Source organism: Talpa occidentalis, unplaced genomic scaffold (assembly GCF_014898055.3).
Source record: "Talpa occidentalis isolate TD23 unplaced genomic scaffold, MPIMG_talOcc4v2.1 talOcc4.8, whole genome shotgun sequence".
Lineage (NCBI taxonomy): Eukaryota > Metazoa > Chordata > Mammalia > Eulipotyphla > Talpidae > Talpa > Talpa occidentalis.
In genome coordinates, this window is record NW_023605194.1 from 61,538,210 (window position 1) to 61,564,422 (window position 26,213).

General features: G+C 37.5%; 1 protein-coding gene across 2 annotated transcripts in view; it reads right to left on the minus strand.

The window, feature by feature from the left end:
* Positions 1–10,590: 10,590 nt before the first annotated feature.
* The window catches only part of RNLS (renalase, FAD dependent amine oxidase), a 289,771-nt gene continuing 274,148 nt past the window's right edge, over positions 10,591–26,213 (minus strand). For both annotated transcript variants that reach the window (XM_037496516.2, XM_037496518.2), the window contains exon 7: positions 10,591–11,116. In XM_037496516.2, the coding sequence (XP_037352413.2) occupies positions 10,964–11,116 (153 nt within the window). In that variant the 3' untranslated portion in view covers positions 10,591–10,963. The remainder of the gene's footprint in view (positions 11,117–26,213) is intronic.

Here is a 26,213-nt window from a genome sequence, read left to right on the forward strand (position 1 = left end):
AAGGAACTCTAAGACAATTAGTGTGCAAGTAGTTCCTTCTCCTTAGAAAAGAAGGAAAAGAATAGTTAGAATAGGGGCCTCCCTGTTGGCATAAGGGGTTAAGACGCAACCTATGAATCTATCCACAGCCTCTGCAGCACGAATTCAATCCCCAGCCAGCCAGAGAGAAACCCACATGGCAAAGCAGACCTCTCTTGTCTCACCCGCTGCTCTCCTCAGCCGTGTACTTCGGTCAATCTGTTCTGTTCCTCACTCTGTCTCTGGTGAATCCTCCTAGCCCCTGCATCTCTGGCCTGTACCCCAGCTCTTGTATGCATAAATAAATAAAATCTTAAAAAAAAAATTAAAAAAAAAAAAAAGAGAATAGTTAGTATGGTTTCCAAATCAAGCACCCAAATTTACCCATCCCTCTGTAGGTAAATGCTCAGCGGAAAGGGCTGGCCCAAAGCAGAGTCTTTGAGGCCTGAAAGCCTGCCACAAGTCCAAGTCACCGCCTGGTGGGGACCAATAGAAAAGGGGCAGAAAGGGCCAGACAAGTCTGGAAGGAAAAGAGCAAAATCAAAATCAAGATAAAAGCTGTCACTGTTAACCTCCCCATGGGTCTCTCACCCAAGTATGTTTCAATTGTCTCCTTCCATGTCTCCCAAGTACCCTGCACAGGTCCAAGGCTGAGAAGCAAGCGCAGCTTCTTCCCATGTCTCTCTGCTCCATGTGCCTCCTCCAGGCCTCCTTGTTGCTCTCCATCCTGCTTACTTCTCCATGTCCTCTCCAGCTTCTTCTCCCCCTTGGGGACCTCATTACAGTCACATAAAAAAGGTAAAATAAACAGGGAAGATTAATTGTAATATTTTAAATCTCATATAATCAGAAATATATTTTAACATAATATAAATTCATAAAAATTATGAGTAAGGTATCTTTCATTTAGTAAAATTTCAAAAATGTTTCCTTGTGTAAATTATCAATGTATCTTCTTGGGAATTTTCCTTTATAGTCCATTTTTTGATAATAATTATGTGTGTGATTATCATATATACAATTATATTAATTATTATGGAATACAGAATATTTAATGGTGTTTGACTAGTTATAATTTAGCCTCTCAAGTTAATTTGCATCAATTCTAAAAGTAAATTCACTTGAGTTTTCTAGGTGTATAATGACATTGACAGCAGTCAGTGACTATTTTGCCTTCTTTTTATTAATAAAGATTTTATTTATTTATACAAAACCTGGAGTACAGACCAAAGGCGTGGGAGGGTGAGAGAATTCACCAGAGACAGAGTAGGGAACAGAACAGGCAGACTGACGAAATACATTGCTGAGGGGAGCAGCAGGCGAGACAGGAGAGGTCTGCCTCGCCCTGTGGGTATCTCCCTGGCGGCTGGGGATTGAACTCGTGCTGCAGAGGTTGCAGACAGCTCCACAGCACGGTGCTCAACCTGCTGCGCCACCAGGGAGGCCCTAATTTGCCATCTTATCCGATGTTCACCCCCGCTTAAATGAATTTCAAGTCTTAATGCTCTTCCTAGAAATTTCAAAACATTGGTGTAAGGGTCTTTGACACCTTCCCACTGTATTGCAAATGGTTCTAGTAATTTGTTCTTAACTATTCTGTTTGTTACAGTTTTTAAAAATAGGCTTTAACCCTGTAAGTTAACATTGTTACATTCTGCGTTTATTATAAAATCTTACCTTTAACGTTAAATTCTATCACTCATTTTTTTAGCTTCTTTTGTTTCTAGCATCTGTCTTTAGCACCTACGTTATTGCAACTATTAATGTGGTTTTTTGAATTAGTAGATTTCCTCATTATAGGCACATTCTTTTAAACTTTTCTTTACTAGAGCTAATTTGTGCTGTTCTTCTGAAACATTAACCTTTTCTCAATTGTGTAACTTACTATTTATTTTTCTCTATAATGGTCTTTGTATCATTAATACATGGTTGTCTGACAATCTTTTGTTTAAAGCAGATAGTTTTATCATTTTATACAGGGTAAGTAAACATGGCTCATTATAGAGGTGAAAATATAGGGAGTTTGAGGTTGGCTACTGTCTTGCAGAAGAGAGTCCTGCTCTAATTCCATTAGTTCTTGTCACCTTTAGATTGATATTAATAAAAAGAACCCCAAGAAAATTAAAAGGAGAGTCAATAAAACCTGATAGTATATTGTTGGTAGGTGATAAATCACAGTGGCAGAACACACTACTATAAGAACTGTGCTGATTGTTTACACTGGGAAAGTATCATTGTCCTTCTCTCCTCCACTCTGGCACACACGTGTGCAAGCACAAATACACCCATTATACAGAGATGGCTCATTTTAAGTACAGGCATATATTATTTTATTGAACTTCACAGATATGTGTGGTTTGTTTATTAACAAATTGAAAGTTTGTGGTAACCCTGCATCAAAGCAAGAAAACATGGACATGTTTTTTCCAACAGCATGTGCTCATTTCATGTTTCTGTGTCACATTTAATTAAGATTTTTTTCACAACACTATTGCACACTTAGTAGAGTATGTTGGCATACATAACTTTTATATGTATTGGGAAACCATTAAAATTTATGTGACCTATTTTATTGCAATATTTGCTTTATTGTGGTGGTCTGGAACTCAACAGTAATACCTCTGGGTTGTGCTGAATTGAATTTCTAAGATAGTTTCTCTTGGGTGTTTTTAGAATGTAGTGTTCACATGTAGCAAACTTTTCCTTCTTTCAATCATTTAATTTATTCAGTGACACGCTTTGTGCAAGGTTTGGGGGAATACATTTTAGATAAATCAGACAGGATCCTTGATTTTGTGGAACTTACATATTCATAAGAAAAACTCAAAGTTTTTCATTTTCAGTTTTTTGTACCATGTGAGACTTTAAATTGTTAGCTCTCAATTTCTTTTGCTATACATTTTAATTAAATAATATAACTTTCTACTTGCTGGTGGTCTGAATGTTCTTGAATTATTCATTCATATGTATCAGACACTGTTCTGGATACTCTGGAGATTGCAAAGTGAAGGACAAAGGCAGCAGTCTTTAGCCCCGATGAAGTTTACTACATTTTAAGGAAATTCTCTCTCCAAGGTTTTACAAGATCATTCAAAGAGTAAAGCAGTTCTCTTGTATCCCCCCCAACATTCAAGTAAGGACTTTCCAAATAATCGGAGATAGCATAAAGCAGGGACTTTCTGAGATCACCCAATGACTGAATAGAAACCACATATGGAGAATGTGGGTAATATTGTAACTATCACCTCTATTGAGGATAAGGTTGATAAATTTTTGTTGTAGGGGGTGATTCTGTATCAGTAATGTCTTCCTTTAGTATTTATTAAAATTAGAGTAAGAAGTGTTAGTTGAATTCATTCACTGGAGCAATAGTACCCCCTGTGTGCCAGTCTCTGTTTTTGTGAATATTGCCATTTTGGTGGCAAATAGATATTGAACACATGAGACTGGTATCACAAAAGTTGGAAAGATAGATTGGCTGGGGGGAAGCAGGGTACTGTACAAAGTTCATTAAGGAGCAGAGCCATAAACTATACAGCACTTATTCACTCATTACCCAAAAGTCAATAAGAATTGCTGAAGAAAAATGACTTCAGACCAAATTTACAATGGCTCTTAAACAGTCCCTGATGAGTTATACAAATACTGAGCTGTCTGCTAGCTAGGTCTAAAGTTATCTGTCAATGCAGTGATAGTGATGAAAGGAGATATTTGTCTTAAGTCATATTTCACCACTAATAACAGTAATAATAACATCTAACACTTATTGACTATTTTCTATGTACAGACACAATGCTAAACCCTTTACATGGGTCTACTATAACTCTCAGAATAACCTTAACATAGATAAAATTAGTATTCCCATTTTAGCAATGAAAATGGTGAGACTCAGGGACATAAATTGGTCTGAAATCATACATCTAGAAAATGGTGGATTCAGGATATCCTGGAACCCACCACGATGTGATAGAACTTAGGAGTTGAGTTTTTAAAAATGAAGGCTAGGGACAAGAAATAAATCTGCATACCTAGTGAAACATGCTAAGAATGTGAAGTGACGTACTTGCAGTCTTCACTGTGTTTCAGAGATTAAATAAATAATCTTCAGCAGAATCCAATCCAAGCATGCAATTCTTTACATTCAGCTAAGGAAAATAGTCTGTTCGTTAAAGAGAATGCTGTTTTAGATAATCCTTACTCCTGCCAATGAGCTATCCTGATTTCTTTTTAAAGCACATTAGAGCTCACCAACTTTTTCTAAAGCAACAAGCATCTACTTCTCAACTGTAACAGGGAAAGAGAAAGTGGTTCATGGCTGGTCTTTTGTAGATACCACTCTCTGTTTCAAAAAGGATTTGAAGAAAACCTGAAAGTTTTTGGGGGGCCGCAGGGCCCTAAACAACAAATACTTACTATTCATATTTTGGAGGCTGGAAGTCTGAGGTCAGGGTGCCAGCCTACCTGGGTTCTTGGTGAGTGCCCCTTCCTGGTTTATAGGGAGCCATTTTGTGGTTAGCTAATTCTCTGCCCTCTTCTTAATCACATTCATAAGAGCTACCCCATCATGACTTCCCAAAAACCCCACCTGCAAATATTATCAATTGGGATTAAGGTTTCAACATCAGAATTTGGAGAAGGGGTGGAGAGTGCATAAACATTCATTCTGTTGCACTGTTGATAATAGTATCTTTTTTCTTTAACATTTTTTTTAGGTGAGTTAGAAATGAAGCTTTACTGTAGGTCAAAGTACACACTCAAGAGAGTGCAGGCAGGGCCTCCCCGGTGGTGCAGCGGTTGAGCGCTGGGTTGCGAAGCTGCCCGCAGCCTCTGCAGCGCTGGTTCAATCCCCTGCTGCTCCCCGGCCACCGGAGGAGGGTCCCACATGGCGCGCAGACCTCTCCTGCCGCCCGCTGCTCCCCTCAGCAGTGTACTTCGGTCCTTCTGCCTGCTCTGCTCCCCACTCTGGCTCTGGTGAATTCTCTCACCCTCCGGTGCTTCTGACTGTACCCAGCGCTTGTATAAATAAATAAATAAAGCTTAAAAAAAAAAAAAAAAAAAGAGAGTGCAGGCAGATTCAGAGGAGAATCCCAGTTCCTTTTTCTTTAAATTTCTGAATGTTCGTTGCTATTATGTAAAAAATAATATTAGCATGTATATGTCGATCTTTTATCTTTCAATATTGCTCATTAAACTCTTTCATGAGTTCTGGTAGCTTATTTGTACAATCCATTGAATTTTCTAGAGAGAGACAATCATATCATCAGTGAAGAAGTTTAACTGCTTCCTTTCCAAACAGGATGCTTTCTACTATTTTTTCTTTATTGCAATATTGAGACTCTCCAATATAATGAAAAGAAGTCACAAGAGTGTACATCCTGACCTTAGGAGGAAAGCACTCAATCTCTCACCATTGTGTATGTAAGTTGTCAGGTTTTTGTAGATGTCCTTTATCAGCTGAAGGAAGTCACTTTTTATTTCTAATTTGTTGAGAGTTTGTAATAAACGTTGTTGGCTTTTGTCAAATGTTTTTCCTTCTTACATTGTGGTTATCTGGCCTTTTTAGTTTTTTAATATGGTGAACTGCTTTGCATTGATTGATTGCATTCCTAGTATAAACCTCGCTTGATTATGTGTATGTTTTTTTATACATCATTAGATTTTATTTGTTAAAATTTTTTTTTAAAGATTCATTCATTTGTGCAAACAAGAACCAGGGTATAGGCCAGAGGTGTGGGTATGTGTGGGTGAGAGGATTCACCAGAGACAGTGGGGTGCAGAACAGGTGGATATACTGAAATACACTGCTGAGGGGAAGCAGTGAGTGAGACAGGAGAGGTCTACTGTGCCATGTGGGTCAGCTCCCTGGCCAGGGATCCAATTGGGGTGCAGTGGCTGCTGACAGCTTCACAGTACTGAGACTTTACCCTTTGTGCCACCAGGGAGGCCCTGTTAAATTTTTGAATCCTAGAGCTTTTAATACTCTGAGTTTCACCATATTTGTTATTAATGTACAAACTCTCCTTACCATCAATTCCTAAGTATCCAGTATCCATGCAGAGGAAAATGGTCTTTTTAGGGGATCTCAGAGGCACCAGGAAGATCTGTTTAAACTCTTCCTCCTCCACCCTCTTCCTTCCCTGCACCATCATTATCATTTATTAAGCACTTACTATGTGTCCAGTACTCTGCCAAGGTTTACATATATTTAAGCCTCATAATAATCCTGTGAGTGATCTACGATTAACTCATTTTTCAGATGATGTAGGAGGCTGATTAACTGCTTCAAAGTCAAAGAATGATGAGCAAAATCTGGATTAAAATATAGATCTATTTAACTCCAGAGGATGTGCCCCTAACTGCAAAGCCATGCTGTTTGCCTTAAAGGATTTACAATGGGGCACAAGATCAAGGAACAATGAACCAGTTATATGGATCTAAGATAAGCCTGTATTTACATAAAGTGATAGGACTAGGGTTTAGAGGTTCCTAAAGTGGGGTCCATAGACCCCTGAGAGTCTAAAAATAGATTTTGGAGGATTTATAAGCCCCTCAAAGAGGATTGATTTTTTTTTTAATTCTTAAAGGACCGAGTAGTAACTATAATCAGCTTTGCAGGCCATGCAGTCTCTGTTGTAAATATGCATCTCTACTGTTGTAGCACCCACAGTCACACACAACACACATGAGTGGGCAAGGCTGTGCTCCAACAGTACTTTATTTACAAAAACTGGCAGCTAGCCATCAGGCTTAAAATGGTATGTAAACTCTATGTTCATAGTTTTTTTGCTGTTATTAGGAGATCCATAGATTTCCATAACTTCTCAAATAGTTTTAAAATCCAAAATGTTGAGGAACTGGTATAAATGGCCTCCAAAGGCCCTGTCTGCTTAGACAGCCCAAGATCTATAAATGTAGGTATCTTTGAAATTAACACTCTTAGAGAATCTTTCTCCTTAGCAAGTTCATTTGAGGGATTATCCTATGAACACTTAAATGGACTATGATTTGTCTGTTGAGAAGGAGACATAAGACATATTACTATTTCAGGGCCTTCCTGGTGGCCTAGGGGTTAAGTCTCAGAGCTACCATCCTTGTGGCCTGAGTTAGCTCCCTAGCCAGGGAGCTGAGCTGCATGGCGCAGCAGACTTCTAACTTGCCTACCGCTCCCCTCAGCAGTGTATTTCAGTCAATCTGCCTGTTTTGCTCCCCACTCTGTCTCTGGTGAATCCTCTCAACTCCTCCCCCCATACCCCGCCCTGCACCTCTGGCCTACACCCCAGTTCTTCAATGAAAAAATAAATTAAAAATTAAAAATCTTACAATAAAGGAATTTTTTTTTCTTTTTTTAAAAAAAGACATATTACCATTTCAGCCTTCCTTGGCTTACCTGGCCAGTGATACAAACTGAAACACAAATACCTTCTAGAAGGGAATAGAGGAGCACAGACCCGCAGCAGCTGGTCTGAAGTTTGCCCAGGTTTTTTCCTCTTCCACTTTCCAGACATGGCTTTCTGTATTCTACTCTGGCTTCTCCACAGAAAGCACACATCCTGAGCACAGCCTGGATGCCTGAAGTGAGTCAGATCTGTTCAGGTGTGTTGTCGATGGAGGGACATCGTCAGATGTGTCTTCCTGATGCATGTCAGCTTCTGTTTGGGGACCCTTTTCTCTCCCAAGAAAACACAGTTCTTTCTCTTAGGAGTTCTCAGTTTCATAAGCTAGAGCATCTTATTTATTGTTTGCAATTAGACCGACAAGTACCTTTACCCTGCCTTCTACTCCATGGATTTTGTCTTCCCCTAACTAGAAGCTTTAGATGGAGGCTGCTGATTGTAGCCCATTGTATCCACATCAGAGCCAGGAACCATGCTTTGCATATAATTTTTAGGCTATTAGCTCTGAGATTCCTAGAAGCTATAACCAGTTTTAAAAACCTGCATCACCTTTCAAAATCAAAATAATGGTTGTTCAATCAGTTTGAATAAAAGACAGGATCAGTTCCTTTAAATTATAGGAAAAAAGACATTAAAACAAGGAAGTACAAATACTCTGAAATCTGAGACTGGATAATTGAACATATGCGAAGAAGCTGGAGGGAAAAATAGGAAAGGAGAAAGAAAGAAGAGAGGAGAATGAAACAAAGGGATGAAAGGGACAAGGAGGAGCACAGAAGCAGAGGAAGTCTGCGTGCTAACTAAGGACTGCAGGGTTGAAATTCAGCATCATTAGGAAGCAGCTATTTCTCACAGCAAGTGCCCCCCAAAGAAGGAAATAAACCAGCAAATGAAAATAACAGGAATATAAATCATTTAGCCAGTACTTATGGAGACTTTATTCCATATTAGACTCCTGTATATATCACATCAGGATTAGTGTTAGCTCCCTGAAATGAAACATCAATAAGAGGACCACATGATGCTGACTGTACCTCCAACTCATATTTTAGTTCAGCTTTAATTATCATGTTCATCTGGCAGCAGCGTGGTGCCACGTAAATAGAAATGGGTCATGGGAGGCCTGGGTTCTTGTCCTGGCTTATCATTATGTGACCTTGGTTGGCCAATCTCTGTGTTTGATTTCCTCATTTGTCAAATGTGAATAAATATTCCCTGGTCTATATGTTTCACAAGAGTGTTGGGAGAATGGAAAGTGACATAAACACACAAACACATATAGACACACACACACACTTGGATGAGTATAAAATATCAGATAAATGTGAAATCGACCTTGTTCTTTTTACTTAAGGTGGTGGGTAGGCGGGGGTGGGGGGGGTGGGAACAATGGCATTTTGCACAGAAGGCTTGGTGACTCAATGAAGCGTCTTTTTTCCCCCCTCAGTAATATCTGGTCTGGGATTATTGCAGCTTTCTCAACGTTTTCAGACATACTTTTCCCCTTCAGAAATGCCAAAGGTGAAAAATACTATTCCACTGCTATCATTTGTCACCCTTGCTGCCTGAGTAAGACATGCATTGACAGTTTAGTAATTAAGCTTTTCAACACTGCATCATAAAGTTTTATTTCTGCAAAGACTATATTTATCAGCTAACAAGTATTAAATCACCCCACTGCTCAAGCCGTTTCTCACTTAAATATGTTACCTTCAAAATAGAGCAGCTTTCCTTGGCTGGCTTGATTAATAAAAGTTTTTGTTTGGAAATATTATGGTGTTGTGTGGTCCTGTAAGTCTGACGTACACACACCGTGGAAACTGTTCCAAATGGCACTGACCCCTATTTCCTGGGGAAGGGAGGGCTTGATTGATACCTTGGCTCTGTGGCCTGTCCATCAGAGTTCCATGGCCCTCTGGGATGGTTTCCAGCTCAAGATATTCCCACAACCACTTCATTTCTAAAGTGGAAGAGGTAAATAAAACACAAGCATTGATACATTTTCTTTCCTTATTTGAACATCAATGTATTGGTCTGTTCCTATCAAAGACAGATTCAAATGTAAAATGAGTTTTAAAACTGATTAAAATAACAAAGTGACAATGATTTGCATAATCATCCAGGTTGAGTCTTTTCTCATGTTGCCATAATCTTCTCAAAACAGGTGCAGAATTATCTGGGAAACACTGAGAATGAATAGCTATGAACAGATATTGAAAGATAGTAAAAGTAATTAAAGATATTAAAAGATATTAAAAGTAATGACCTAGAAGAGTCCTACCCCACCTTTATAAAGCATTCTTTCTCTCTCATCTTTGGAGGACATAAATTCATGAGACAAGTACAAAATTGTTAAAATTTCAAGATGCTTTTAATCAAACGGCTCCAAAACTATAATAGTTAAAACAAATAATATGTTGAATTATTTTTCTACCATATTTTAAGGATAACCAAAATAAAAATCAGTCTTAATCAAGTATGGGCCAACATGATGAAATTAATCTCAATATTTTCATCATATCATGCCAGAGATTACATTAATTTCTCTTGTCTTTTCTCTACTTTAGAAGACAAGTGATATTAACCACTTGTAGGTAGTTTAGTTTTTCATCAGTTGATTGTAAATACCTAAGCACTGTCTGCCTGTACCTGTGCATTTGTGTGTATGATAGTGAGCATATATAAGTGAAACTTTAGATGCTACCAAGATAAGAAGTCTTTTTGAAATTGAGAGGCTGCAACAATTTCTTTCCTTTCAAAATGACAAAATAAGTACTTAGCATTTATTTTTTAAATTAGCAAAGGTAACTTGTTATTTAGAAGGCTAGAGATCAACTTCTCCACAGCCAGCAAGTCACAGGGTTGTCATGGAAGTGTGCGTTTGATAGGCTGAACCATTAAGTTGGCAAATATTGAACTATTTTAAGTGCATCTATTTTCTGGTCCAGTAATTTTTTTTTGGTGTTAAGTTCATTAAACTTGTCAGAGTCTAAATTCTATAGCATTTAATGGAGAACACATAAAGGTAACAGTAAGAGCAACAGGAAATAGCAAAAGGTAGATACCAATATATTTTCTCAACTTTAATATTAAGTATTATGTGAAAGTAGAAAGTCAAGTTGAATCTAGCTATTTTCTGAAATTTGAGGAGAGATTTGTCAGTTAAGTTGCCTCCAAATTTGATAATTCTTATTCTTTATTTAGAACAAAAAGTTTGAAAAGGGTAATAAAGATTTTGGAACATGAACTATTAATTTGCATTTGACATAATTTTGAGAGAGATTTATTTGTTATTTAAGCACTACTTTTCCTCCAACAAGGAGTCATGGCAATTCAGAAAAGTGGCCAAAGGCATCAGGTACAAAAAACTTTTATTCTAGCGTGGAGTGTAACTATTGAAATTATAAAATTGATTTTACATTCCATATGAAAAATGACAATAAATGAAGAACAATTTTCCAGTAATTTCTCTCCACAAAACAAAATAATCAGTAACAAAAAATTATGAAGACAAAAACTCAAAATATAAGTAGAAAATAAGGATACAGGTATTAAATATGATTCTTTAATGCTTCCAGAATACATAGGGCAGAAGTGATACAGCCATCAAAGTTGGATTGAGTAAATCCATCACCTCCACACGCAAGGAAAGGTTTGAGATGCAGAGTCATTTGACCAGGATAATTGGCAACAGCATTTGTAACCTGAAAAAGTAAAACAAAAAAAGAATTACAACTGGTGATATGATGCTTGATTGTTGATATTGTTGATATGCTGGGGAAGGCTTCTGTACTGGAGAAATGAAGGTGTCTTACAACAAGTAATGAAAGACAACCAAATGTTACCCCTAAAATCCTCTTTGCCCAAATGCTTACGCTGACATTCTTAAATGTGTTTACATTTTTAGTTTTTTGATAAGATCATCAGAAGTATGTTAAACTTCAGAATAAGTAGATCCTGATGTGCTGAATTAGTTGAAAATACAATGATTTTTAAAAAAAGATTTATTTTTATTTATTTAGGTCTATAAGAACTGGGGTGTGGGCTGGAGGTGCGAGGGGGAGTTGGTGAGAGGATTCACCAGAGACAGAGTGGGGAGCAGAACAGGTGGATCTACCGAAGGGGAACAGTGGGCAAAACAGGAGAGGTCTGCTGTGCCATGTGGATTAGCTCCCCTGGCCAGGGATTCATTCAACTCATGGTGCAGTGGCTGCTGATAGCTTTATAGTGCTGAGATTTTAACCCCTGCGCCACCAGGGAGGCCCGATTTTTTTTTTTCATAATAGGGAAATGATGATCATGAAATCATTCCCCAATTTTTGAGTTACCTGCCTTGTGCCAGATGAATGAGGTGAATACAAAACAGACTTAAGAGCTATATCCTTTAAGGAGCTTCCAGTTCATTATGACTACTGGTAAATAATAAGGACTAACACAGGGCGAGGAAGAGGGTGCTTTAAGTACACTTGGGAAGCGGGGTCCACCCCAGCTACTAAGATGGAGAAAGTTTCAAAGGGGTGGTGGCTGGTCATTTCACTTCAGTGTGATAAATTTGATAATGACAAGATTGGGAGCTCCACAGAGAAGGAGCAGTACGTGTAAACACCCACAAACTATGGCAAAAGAGAGCAACGTGTTAGGAAACTGTGGGACAGATCAGTGTGTGTGAGTGTGTGTGTGTGTGTGTGTGTGTGTGTTGCAAAAGGGGGTTGCCTGGAGGGAGGGACATGGCCAAAAGACAAAATAAGAGCAATTGTAGTGTTTCAAAATTTAAAAACATAAACCTTATATATAAAAAGTCTACTGAAACATCAAATTTACTACTTATGAGCCAAAAAGGGGGGAATCAGCTAAAATCTGGGATTTACTTTATTTTGTAGGACCAGGTTCACAATATTTGAAGTAATATAAAAGGTACAGAAGTTATTTCTTAAAGAAAAACTGCCTCAAAGTTAGAATGGATGTCACTAATAAGTATTCATAGTCAGGAGAATGAGTCGAAGTGTAATATAATTATCTTGGACACTTGATATTTGGTTTGGCACTAAGCACCTCTGGCATTCACCATTCTGCTCTGTTTCTATGAGTTTGACTAGTTTAGATTCCACATACAAGTGAGATCATGTAGGATATATCTTTTCAGAGCCATTAATCTTGAAATCAGCAGAAAAAATCTTTGAGGGGTTAAAATAGACAGCACACAGGGCACAGTGAAACACAGACTTGGGTGTTCAATCAGAACCTTTAAACTCCTGGTTCCATGGAATTTTAACAGGGACAATTTGAATTATCAGTGAAGCACTAAGGGAGGAAGAACACTGCTAGGTTCCTATATATTAGCAACTTCAGAACATGACAAATGACAGTCTGAGAGTAAGGGATACTATAATATATATATACCTGAAACCCAGACAGAACTGGGAAGAAGCCTGGCAATTTGGGTAAGTAACTTTCTGGCTCGGAATAGGCCTCGAGATGCCAGCTATTAGTTTTCCTGCACTCACATTGAAGAACCAATTCTAATATGCATAAGGTATTAATTGCTAGTATTTCTTGAATGCTTACTGCATACCCAGTGCTTTACATGCACACCCCATTTAATTCACAAAGCAACCCCATGAGGTGATTATTCTCATTTTATAGATGAGAAAGTTGAGACACAGAAAGACTGTAATTTGCTCAAGGACAGAAAACTAGGAGGTGAATAAAGAAATGGAATTGAGCAGGCTGACTCCAGAACTCACATTTTCAACACTTTCAGAAACATTTCCTTAGAGACCTGATTTAGGTAAAACAAGTGTTTGATAGTCACTTAGTTTTATGCATCTTGAAAATACACATAAATAGAATAGAAAACTCATTTATACACATATATGTACACATATACATGCATTTATATGCACACAAACATGTACGTGTAATTTTAAAAACAAAGCAGAATGTTTGATAGTCACATAGCTTTATGAATCTGGAATTCACACAAATGGGATATTCACCTATATGCTTATATGTGTGTCTATCTATGCATAGTTTATGTACACTCATATATATCATCTCCATCATGGTAACATTTTGGCATATTTTGGTTGATGTCTCTGTGTAGATAAACAACTGCACTATTAAACATTATGCAAGTCTTAAGTAAAAGGGATCTTCAGGAAAAATGTTCTGCCCAGGGGTGAGCTGGTGTACTAGTGCTGTGTCATTTCATTTGATAAGTGGTAAATGTCAGATGTCAGAATACGAGACTGGAGAGCTGGGCCACTTCTCAGTCAGTCTGCAGCTTGAATGAAATCAATCTTGCTGCATATAGGTAGAATCACCCGTTTTGCAAATACCCAATAAGGAAATATGAAAACATGAAGTGTACATTGGCAAGCTCCTTCCCCACATGAATTAAAGAACCCTGCCGTGGAGAAGCACGCAACTGTCAAAGCCACAGTTTCCCACAATAACTCAGTCTTTGGCTACACTTGCAGTCACAGTGAGGAACCACAGTTCAATGACTTTGTTTAAGAGACATGTCAGTGCTGAAACCACCTCTTGGAGATTCAGGTTGCTTCAGTTCACAGGTGTGCCAGAGCTGGTCAGAGGAATCTCTTGCTTACAGAAGCTGAGGTTCCAGGTTCACAAATGCAATGTTTCTAGAAATTAGGTGATGAATGAATTGAATGGAGATTCAAAGCACAAAATAACATTTTATTCCAAAGCTATTTAAATCTATGTGAATGTATTTTGTTACTTCTCTCCATCTACTAAGTAAAATGCAAACTCCTTGGTCTCACATGGAAGGCCTTTCATAATCACATCTTATTGTCATCCAAACCTCATCTCTTGTCACTTCTCTCATTTTGCTACATGTCCTATCTACATTCAAACTAAGGTTCAAACACACCCTTCTTTGATGTGCTTCTGTGACTTTGAGCAAATCATTCTGTACAGTGATGTTATATTGTTCTTTCTCTTTCCTGCCAAATTAACTGCTCATCCTTCAAGGACCAGAACATATGTCACTTGCTCTGAGGTCCTCCTGCCCTGCCAGCCAGTGTGAGTTCCTTTTCAGGATGTTACTTGTATTTATTATGCTACTTGTTATTTTGCAACTATAATTATGTCCACACCTGCCTCTTTTCTTAGATTGCATGCTCCTAAGTCAGGATTGTGATTCACTAATCTTTGTATCTAAGACTGAGAACAATGCTTAGCCTATATTAAGGGTGCAATAAGTTTGTTGAGTTAAAAGAAAAAGGCAGAAAATTATACACACAGTTGCTCAAATGAAGGTCTTCACAGGAAACCATCTACATACACACAAAAAAAAATGTTACTGAGCAGCTCACATAGAGTTGGCAGAAGCTCAGATGGAAGAGCTATTGTATATAGAAGGCTCTCAACAAAGGGCTCACTTTCATTTCAACTGCTTGATGTGAACATCTCGTATGTCACATATTAAGCTGAACCACGTATTTCATATTTGCTGATTTTGTGTGTCAGAAATGGTAAAATAATGTCCATTTTTATAGGGTTCAACCCAACAGTTTCTTTGTTTCATGACTATGAATTACAAAAAAAATCACATAAAATAGTTCCTTTGGTGTGAGAATGAAGTTAAAGATGAAAAGAGAGAGGCAGACAAGTAGGGCATTGGGTATTTTCACATGATAGTTGATAATCAGCAAAGATATTCATTCAGTGACACACATGACAATGTGTGGTCTTCCTTCCACACTGATGCTGACAACTGAAACTTGTCCTTGGACAGCAGACATCTACCCACAAAGAACAATCGGGACTATAGAGCAGCTGTATTTTAGGTTGACCATATCTATCTGGACATCCAATCCATGATTTGGCTTCTTAAAGCTTATCTTCCTGATAGATGGTACTTGGTAATATTTACGTGGTTCTAGGGAAAGATCCAGGTCTTATAAGTTTTAATCCTAAACGTGCAATCGATTTGATGAGAGAACTTAGACAACCAGTGAACAATCAAGTTCTTGCTGCCATATTTCCTCAGGTGTTCTGGATGTAGATTATACTGCATTTCAGCAAATTGAAGGCACCATCAACTGGAAGAAATAGCAATGATAAAGGAAAAAAAAAAAAGGATGCCAATACGACACAAAACTTTAACTTACTAGAAAAGTTCTTACAGACTTATCTACATGTAGATCTTTTGGGGACATACAAAGGAAATAAAAGATGACTATGTTGGGTAAGGCTTTCCAAAGACTTCTTCACAACCAGTGTCTACTTTGAAGCACTCTTCAAAGCAGAGTTGTCAAGCTCCATTCTCTTCCCCATACAACCTGCCCTCTGCCCAGAACACTGGCAATGCAGCATTTCTTGTAAGAGTATTTCACTAAATTGTACTTTCTGGGATTTTCTTCTGAGCTTCTGACCTCTGTTCCGCAAGTTCTAATTCTGTACTTTCTGTTAAGTGAGAAAGAAAGGTTATCAGACAGATAGCAAACAGGACTCATTTTTTTTTCTGAAATGGTCCTTAAATAACTGTTAATTTAAATATCAAGGGGTTGTAGTGATGAGCCTGTTAGAATGCCAGCAATAATCAAGTTCAAACATGAAAACTACATCTTGGCTGTCCCCTGGTATATGCCAATATGATGGCATCTTAGCAAATGGATGAAATATGCCAGATAGTAAGTAGAGTAAGGGGAGAAATGCAGTTAATACTTCAGAGAAAACATACAGAAGCCAACAGGTAATGAGTGGCAGGACACTTTAAAGAGAGCCTTTTTAGGGAAGCAGCAATTCTGTGTCAGGACTTCTAATGTTTTCAGCATTGCTGGTTTAAACCTTCCATTTTCTCAGCTCACCCAAATGAGGAGTCTCAGGTGAGACTGACAGAGATAGACTGGTTATCAGAGAATCGATTTATTCATTTACAAAGGTAAATGTACCGATTCCAGAACTGAGTCTGGTTGTCTTCCCAGGCCATTCATCTTAGTAGGCAAATTTCCTCAACTGTATCATAGATTATAGGAGTGACGCATGTGCAGAACTCCTGACAGACATCACTAATCAATTGTGGCGTCTTTTTCCACCGAGCCCAGAAATGGCCTCAGCATTCTTCTCACTTCATTGCTTCTAGCAGTCACTACCAGTCAATTGGAGTTGGCACTTGAGAGGAATCCTATATACCAATCCAGGACTAGAAGATTGCAGAGCAAGTGTGTAATTAGAAAGAAGGGAATTAAATATTTTTTTACAGTTTTACCCCTTTTTCCTAGTAAGCCAGGATAGTCTAATGTTTTGTCTTTCTCTGAATCAGAGATATTTCAATACCAAGAATTAGGGTCCCATCAGGAGCCATTTCTTCCAGATGATGCCAGAGGTGCAATTCAGTTCCTTCTAATAACCTTCTAATGATCCTGCTCCAGACCACTGCCTTTCCACCAGTCGGATCAGGCCTTTAACTACAGTCTGAAAATAAAATACAGGTGTTTTGTCTACAACTGTAGTTTTATAAAATTGCACACTAATAGTATCAGGGTTTGTTGGGAAAACAGAGTTGGGGCAGATGAGTCAAAACCTATGGAGCACTGAAATGGCCACCAAATAAACCAATAAATATCACAGAAAAGTAACTAGCACAGTTAGCATTCTCCCAGGCTCTGCCTCTAACTAGAGAGCTCCATCCTTTGCAGCTGGATCCTTGGGGGTTGTGCTTTCTCCTTCAAGATGTAGTACCTTTGGGTGGTGCTGCTAAAAGAGATCATTTTGTTCTAGATCAAAAAGCAAAGGGGAAATGTCATTGTGGTTTCCTCATCAAGCACCCCATCGTTGCTGAAGAGCTTAACGTGGTGGGAAACACTGCAGTTCTAGGGGCCACTGAAACAGCCACTATTTGCACTAAAGGGAGGCACCTCAGGAGATATCTTTCCCCTGAAGATGTTCACGTGCGCTAAGGCTTTATCTTTGCGTGAAAAAATGCTCACTTGAAAGCACAAACATGTATGAAACCAACATGATCTCCCTATTATACTGATATTCTATTTCTCAACTGCATTTGATATAACTCACATTTTAAAAAGAGAAACATAGGGCCTTACTGGTGGTGCAAGGGGTTAAGATGCAACCTGTGAAGCTATCTGCAGCCACTGCAGCACGAGTTTGATCCCCGCCAGGGAGATACCCACATGGTGCATCAGACCTTTCCTGACTTGCCCGCTGCTCCCCTCAGCAGTGTATTTCAGTCAATCTGCCTGTTCTGTTTCCCACTCTTTCTCTAGTGAATCCTCTCACCACCACCCCCCCACACCTCTGGCCTGTACCCAAGTTCTTGTATGCATAAATAAATAAATCTTAAAAAACAAAAGAAACCTAGGTGCTGTAAAAAGAATACACATACCTGTACTGTTTTCTTATGCTACATGACACTTTTAAGGGTCACACCATTTAGCCTTGGGTAGACCTTGAGTCTTGACAGCAGATAGAGATGTCAAAGGAAGTATTGGTGCTTTTAATACTCACACTGCATCTTTTTTATTGCTTTTATTAATTCCAATGTCTGAGAGTGACTCTAAGTTGTCCCCAGATTAGGGGAAATTTTACTGTCACCTAGCTGTACAATAACTTGACTGGGGTAAATTCTGAGCTATAATCTCCTTGCATCAACCTTTCCCCAGCTCATCATGTGGATGAGGTTCTGACCACATTGGTGAAATGAGCAGCTAGGAAGTGTGAGGTGGTATGGAGCTGACACTACATTTTCCCACTTCCTCTAGTCTGCTGCCAGTGTTAATCTGAAGCCATGCCATGGCACATAGAGAGCACACACTGAATATTTGGTCAGTTTATACTTTCATAGGTCCAGTGCAGAGTTCAAAGGCAGTGATTTTCAAAAGTCAATTTAGGGATGATGAGGAAAACATAGAATTATGAGTTTTGCAGAGTTAAATAATCTATTTATAAATTTATGAGGGTATATCTTTTATTTTAGGTTATTCCTTTCATTAAATTCTCAGAGCTATATTTTTGCTTTCTGGATTTCAATGGCAGAATAAAAAGACAACAGTATTATATTGCTTCCCAAAGTATTTAGAGAGATTTTACTGAAACAAAGACACTTGGAACCACAGCAAAGAACTTAATGTGGGAGAGCCTCTGGGGAAGGTGTTCCATATAGGTGGAGGTGGCTTTGAAAAACCATCAATAATCACAGGCAACAATGGACAGCCTTAGTTTGTGCTTGGTGAGTGGATGAGTAATTCTTTTAAATGGAATACAATCTTGTGTAAAACTTATTTTCCAGAAACACACACCACCTCTTACAGATATGAACCTAAATTTAATTATGAATCTAAACAACACATTCTTTCTTTGTTAACTTGTGGCAAAATATTCAAGCAGTAACCATACAATGTTTGGGGAAAAATATAGATTGGAGAAAAAAGAATTAATCAAATGTGAAATACATGCCAACCTTCAAACTCCAGTTGTCTAGAGGTAAAATATGGTTTGAATTGTTTCTCTGTATATGTTTTCCCATGGTTACCACATTCCTAAGGTATTGATTATAGCATCTATTACATGCCTGTTCACAAAACAGGGAGAAATGTAAATACCTTAAGGAGAGATCAACACTTATCAATAAAAATGTCTGCTTACATATTTGTGGATAAAGAACCAATCTGGGTGCTCTAAAAAAATGTGGGCCTTCAGGCTTGCACTAGTAATGAAAAATACACTATCAACCCCTAAGGCAAATCCCATGATATGGGAAAAGAAGATCTGAGAAATGAAAGCTGAATACAGATCTTTTTCTTAACAGTTCAAAATGTTTTCTACTAGCCAAATTAAAAATATAATGTCTCTACGCCTTTCTATTACTTTTATCACTCCCTTTAGAGTTTGGTGAAAATGCAATAAAACGTTGCTCATTCTGCTATATTTAACTCACCAAACTGCAATTTGCTAAGAGATATTTGATGTTTAAAAGCCTTTTGAGTCCACAGAAATAAGTTATGGGGGATGTGTCTCATTCATTTTTGTATTCCCAGCATCTTAATTACTCCATTTCACATGATTGATTTTGAATAAATGTTTGTTCAAAGAATGTATGTATGTTGGTCAACAAAAAGTTATTTAAAATTTTGAAAATTTTAAATCCCAGTGTTCAAATTTTTTTTTTAAGATTTTATTTATTTATTCATACAAGAGCTGGGGTACAGGCCAGAGTTGTGAGGGGGTGAGAGGATTCACCTGAGACAGAGTAGGGAACAGAACAGGCAGACTGACGAAATACACTGCTGAGGGGAGCAGCAGGTGAGTCAGGAGAGGTCTGCTGCAGCATATGGGTAGCTCCCTGGCTGGGGATCGAACTTGTGCTGCAGTGGCTGTGGATAGCTTCATAGGTTGCATCTTAACCTCTTGTACTACCAGGGAGGCCCACAAATGGTTTTTAAATATGAAATGATTTTTTTTTCCTCCATGAAAATAACATTCTCTGGTTTCTTAGTCTCTTTTCCTTTTTTTTTTTTTTTGGACTGTTGTATGTTTATTTTATTTTTAATATTAATTTTTTAAATTTTTACATCACCATTCATTTTTAAACAATATTTGCGTCCCCCCACCCTCTCAGGTATAGTCCCCATAGAGTTTCCTTCACAAATTAACCCGTGCACCATCACCTCAGTTCCCTGTGCTCCTCCCTCCCTCCCTCTGATCCCTCTCCCTCCTCCTCCCCTGCAGTATGTCTCTAGGGCCTCCCCTGGTAGCACAGGTGGTTGAGCGCTGTGCTGTGAAGCTGTCTGCAGCCTCTGCAGCGTGGGTTCAATCCAGGCCAATAAGCGAGAATCCCACATGGCACAGCAGACCTCTCCTGTTTTCGCCCACCGCTCCCTTCAGCAGTGTATTTCAGTCAGGCTGCCTATTCTGTTCCCTGCTTTGTCTCTGGTGAATCCTCTCACCCTCCCTCGCATCTGGCCTATACCCCAGTTCTTGTATGCATGAATAAATAAATCTAAAAAAAAAAATAATAAATTACCGTGTTATTAATCTCCTACTTTAGCAACACAATAAGCTACCATTCTAATCCAATTTTTGAGTAGTTACACTGTCCAGGAGACCACTGTTCTACTCCCTGTAACCCTTGCTCTGACACGTATGTTCCCACTCTAGGCAGCTAGTTCTCTGTGTCTGGCTCATTTGTAGACACCAGGCAAAGACACCAGGAGTATCTGAGTCAGCCAGAATTTCAAACAGGAAATGAGAATGGTTTCTTACCCAAATAATTCACCATCATTTCATAAATTGCTACTATAGAGAATATTATACCTTGAAAGTGTATACTTTATAACTAGATGAATGTGTCTATGTGAATACTTATGTGTGTATATGATGATACACATATTTACCTTTAATTTTAAAAGATGGAGACCACAGTGACTTCATCCATGCTATTTCTATGGTTTATAGCTATGCTGCAGTGAACCTACACAGACACAGTGTAAATAAATCTTTTAAATAATTTTTTCCCTGAGAGATGGTAAATACATTCTTGAAAGCTGTAGGTGTCAGAGAGAAAAGAAACCAATTTTTTCTGGGTGACACAGTCAATTTATGTCTATATCTTTTTAAAATTCTTAGAATAGTTGACTCCTTATGCTTACATTTTTGTGGCACAGGAATTATATACACAGAATGTATTTGCTATATTATTTAGAAAAGTGATGATAAGGAATATTTCTTGATAATACACAGTATTGAAGATAAATGATAATCAGAACAGGAATAATTATAATAAATGGAGGGTGCTGATCATACCATTTAATCTATTTTAGGTATATTTCCTTGACAAATTTTTTAAAGATATTTTCTTTTTTATTTACTTTTTAAAAATTTCTGCGTAGAAGAATTGGAGTGTAGGCCAGAGGTGCCAGAGGTGAGAGGATTCATCAGAGACAGTGTGGGGAGCAGAACAGGCAGAGCCATTGAAATACACGCCTGAGGAGGGCATGGGCGAGACAAGAGAGGTCTGCTAGCTCCCTGGCCAGGCACTGAACTCAGGCTGTAGCAGTGATAGCTCTGAGACTTAACCTCTAGGCCACTAGGGAGGACCATATTTCCTTAAAGAAAATTGTACTTCTTTGGACTACTGATGTTTGAGGCGCTCAGTCTTACTTTCTTGTGTTACAGTACTTAATATTTATAAAGAGCTTTACCAACACATGCATGTTTTCCTGCAGAGATGGTACATTTTTAATTGGTTCTTATGTGTCATGTTTGTCATCTCACTGTGCCTCTGTTCTAGTCTCTCTAGGGTTCTATTATATTTAATGGTGATTTCATAAACCCATTTCTTTGTTATGCTTGAGGGAACAGTTTGCTTATATTGTGAGAACCTGGGTGACAGAGCTCTCTATCTGGTAATAGGGAAAGCTGCTATAAAATTGCTATTGGTTGGACTACCCTAGGTATGAGGAAAGTGGTGTGGTTTGGTCAATTCTCAGTGGAGCTTTTCACTTTATTGGTATTTGTCTATTCTATTTTAATAAACCATTGGGTAGATGCAGGCAGAATGCGCCACAAATCAATTATATGATCCATGTAGCATATTTACTGGGCTTGAGCTGCAAAGGACATACTTTGCTGAAATTGTACACTCAATTACTGAAGTCTACATTCAATCTGTTTAGATCTATTTTTTTTTTAAGGTTCCGAAAACAACGGAGCAGTCTATTTTGATGAGGACTTGTTCAGAATAAGCACACAATAAAGAATGAGATACTGTTTTCTCCAGTACAGCTGTAGAAATAATAGACAAAATAATACTCTTATTATATTGCCCTTTAGAGTTTTTAATTTAATAGAAAATTGTTCTGCCCTTCAGCAAGTTTTAGTATATTCATTCATTAAGTCTTTGAATTTTCTGTTTTACTAGTAATTGCTGAGCACAGTGTAAGGTGGAAGGATACAGAAACCAATTCTAGGTCAGAAGATGACTTAACACACTGGAATCTTTTCACTTACATTTACATATAGCTGTGGTACCACAATTTCTCAAAGGATCCAACTGCTTGGGCTCCTAGGAGGCAGATGGCCAAGCATGCTTTTGATCATGAGAAGCAAGATAAACATAAAATCATCTTTCCTACTCAACTAAGCCTAATCACTACTTTCCCCCCATTTAAGTTCTTAGTTGCTTAATTTCCCACTAATTCAATCCTTCCTCATCCTTTTCCCATTTCTTTTCTTTTCTTCTTTCTGACATCCCAGAAGGAGAAATCATTTCTTTTCTTTTCTCATTGCTGTTGAATGAACCCAGCAGCTTTTTATTTGGATTGTGCCATTATGGAAAAAAAAGAAAACAGTCATTTTGATCTTCTGGTCTAGAAACAATCTATTTTTACAAGTGTAAAAGAATCAATGCTTATGCTCTTTAATGGGGAATATTAAAAAAAGAAATTTTACACTAATTTTGGATATTTAAGTACCCCCATGTTCATTGCAGCATTATTCACAATTATTCACAATAGCCAAGAGTTGGATATAACATCCAGTTGACTGGATAAAGATGTGGTATATATTTATATATATATATATATATACACATACATACACATATATGCACTTACACACACATGAAAAGAGTTGTCTTTTCACACACAAGGTGGAATACTACTCAGCTATTAAAAATGAAAGACTGCCATTTGTAACAACAGGGATGGAACTTGAGGAAATTATGCTAAGCAAATAAATTAGCAGCAGAAAGATAAATGCCTCATAATTTTACTCAATGTGACAATAAAGAAATAAAACAAATGAACTATTATAAAAAAAATATAAAATTTTCAATATAAGACCAAATTAGTGGTTACCAGAAGGGTAAGAAAGAGGTACAGAATATGAGGAAGGATGAAACTAGACTTCAGTGGAGAGCATAATGTAGTATATATACAGATGTGGACTTATAAAGATGTATACCTGAAACCTATAAGATATCATAAACGAGTGTTACTTCAATAAATTTTTTTGAAAAAACAAGTGATTTTAAGAGTCAGGTTGAGATATGATTTAAATACAATAAATGAACCTTTTTATAGCCAGTGATTTTTAAGCTTTGGCAATGTTACAGTCGTGTACCACTTCCATAACCTCCCACACACAATTCCTTTGTGCCCCTTGGTAAGATACTCGCCTTTCCCCAATCACAGCTACTGGCAAACACTAATCGCTTTTCTGTCCTTAGTTTTGTCTATTCCAGAAAGTCATACAACCTGAATAATACAATCTATAGCCTTTGAGATTGGCTTCTTTCATTTAGATAATGCTTCTGAGACTACTCCTGTTATTGTTAATATTAGTTTGCTCTATTTTATTATTGTATAGTTTTTCATTTATGGATGCACAGTTTGTCCATTTATCAAATAATGAATATTTGGATTATTTCCAGGTTTTGGTAATTACTGAAGTTGCTATGGATATTTGGATAAAAGTTTTTATGTAAATGTATGCCTTCATTTCTTTTGGGTAAATCCCTAAGAGTAGGGTCGCTGGGTCATATGGTAATGGTATATTTAACTTTGTAAGAAAATGTGAAACTTTTCTGAAGGGCCTGTGCCATTTTGCTTTTCCATAGTAATGTGAGCACTGTAGTTTCTTCACATGCTTGCCACAATTTGGTATTTTCAGAGTTTTTTACTTGAGCCACTCATTGTAAATTTAATTTGTACACCCTAAAAAGCAATGATGTTCAATATTTGTGTGTGTGTTCTTGCTTGCTATGTACACCTATTCTTTTTAGTGTGTGGTGAAATATACATAATATAAAATTTTATGCTGATAATAGCCATTGGCAAACATTTATCTGCTTTCTGATTCTATACATTTCCCTTTTTGCATATAAATGGAATCATTTGAAATATGGTCTTTGTGCCTGGTTTCCTTCATTTAGCACAATGTTTACAAAGTTCATCCATGTTGGAGCACATATCAGTATCCCATTCCTTTTTATGGCTAAATGATATTCCATCTTAGGAATATACCATGATGTGTTTATCCTTTCATCAACTGATGGCCATTTGGGTTGTTTCCAGATGTCTACTGTAAAGAGTGCTGCTATGAACATTTGTGGACATAGTTTCATTTGGGCACATTTGCAGCTCTTTTGTGTATATACCTAGGAGCAGAATAGCTTGGTTTTACTATAATTCTATGTTTAATTTATTGAAGATTCATCAAACTGTTTTTCCACAATGGTCAAACCATTTGAAGTTTGTGCAAGGTTTGGCATTCCAATTTCTTCACATCTTTATCAGCCTAATGGGTGTGGAATGGTATCTCTCCTTATGGTTTTAATTCGCATTTCCCTACTGGCTAATAATTGTACATCTTTTCATGTATTTATTAATTATTTGTATCTCCTCTTTAAAGAAATGTCTCTTAGAATTCTTTGCCCATTTTTTAAGTTGGATTGTGTTTTGGATTGGATTGGATTGTTTTTTGCTATGGAGTTATACTAGTGATTTATGTATTCTGGATAGCAGACCCTCATCAGACAAGTATTTGTGTAAAATTCTATGAGTTATCTTTTCATTTTCTTAAGTGTCTTTTAAAGACATTGTTTTTAACTTTGATCAACCCAATTTATCAATTTATGATTTGTGCTTTTTATGTATTATCTAAGAAATATTTGCCAAATCCAAGATTATAAAGATCTTATACTGTTTTCACTTAGAAGTTCTATAGTTTGGTATTTTCTATTTAGGTCTATGACCTATCCATTAACTTTTTCATATGGTATGAAACAAGGACTTTTAAATCTAAAGTGATGCATTCCAATTTCTATTTGCTACTTACCAGTTGTGTCACTTTAGGTAAAACATTCAACATGAACCTGTTTCCTCATTTAAGGCAAAGACAGAAATATTTATTTCCTCATCTGTCAGAATTGTGAGGATCAAGTGAAAATAAGTATAAAAGTGCTTTTTAAAATCATAGTCTAAATGTTAACTATTATTATTTTTTAGCTGACAGCAGCAAAAGAAAGATGTATAAGAATGTGTCATAATTGGGGGAAAGCCAGAACTCAAACAATTACTGGCAGTAGAGTGAGGTATGTAGCTAAGAGCTATTTAGTTTTTAAATAGACCTGTGTTTGAATTCCAGTTTTGTCACTTCCTAGAGGAAGAACCTCACGTGGGTTACCGCATTCTATAATTCTCAACATTCTTACCTATACAAAAAGGAAGGAAAATAAATTCCCAGGGTGGTTAGAGGAAGAAGCAAGTTACAGACTACATAGAAAGTCAGTGACATATAGAGTAGAGAATTTAAAAAAATCACCTTTTTTTGAGGGAGAGAATGAATACATATATATATATATATATATATATATATATATATATAGAGAGAGAGAGAGAGAGAGAGAGTTAATAAAAAGCTAATGTGACTGTCATGGTTTACAGAAATACTATACCAGATGTCGTCAAAGACCAAGGTGAAAAGAAAGAACAGGGTTAAAACAGGGCAGTAGGGCCTTTACTTCAGACACTTCTGATTGTGGTGATGGCAAGGCCTCAGCCAGAAGACACTCACAACACCACAGTCTACTAAACTGACCTAGAAGATAATTTCTAGATATGCTGGCATAATAAATAAGGCTCTCAAAGCCCTGGATTCAACTTACCTGTCCAGCTTCATAGCCCCGAATTTCAGCGGCACATTTCATTGCCACCAAACTGAACTGCTGGCCATTTCTTAAATACACCTTCCACTCTCGTGCCTCATGCAAAGGGATGTGTTGTTGGAACATTATTCCAACATCACTCTCTTGGC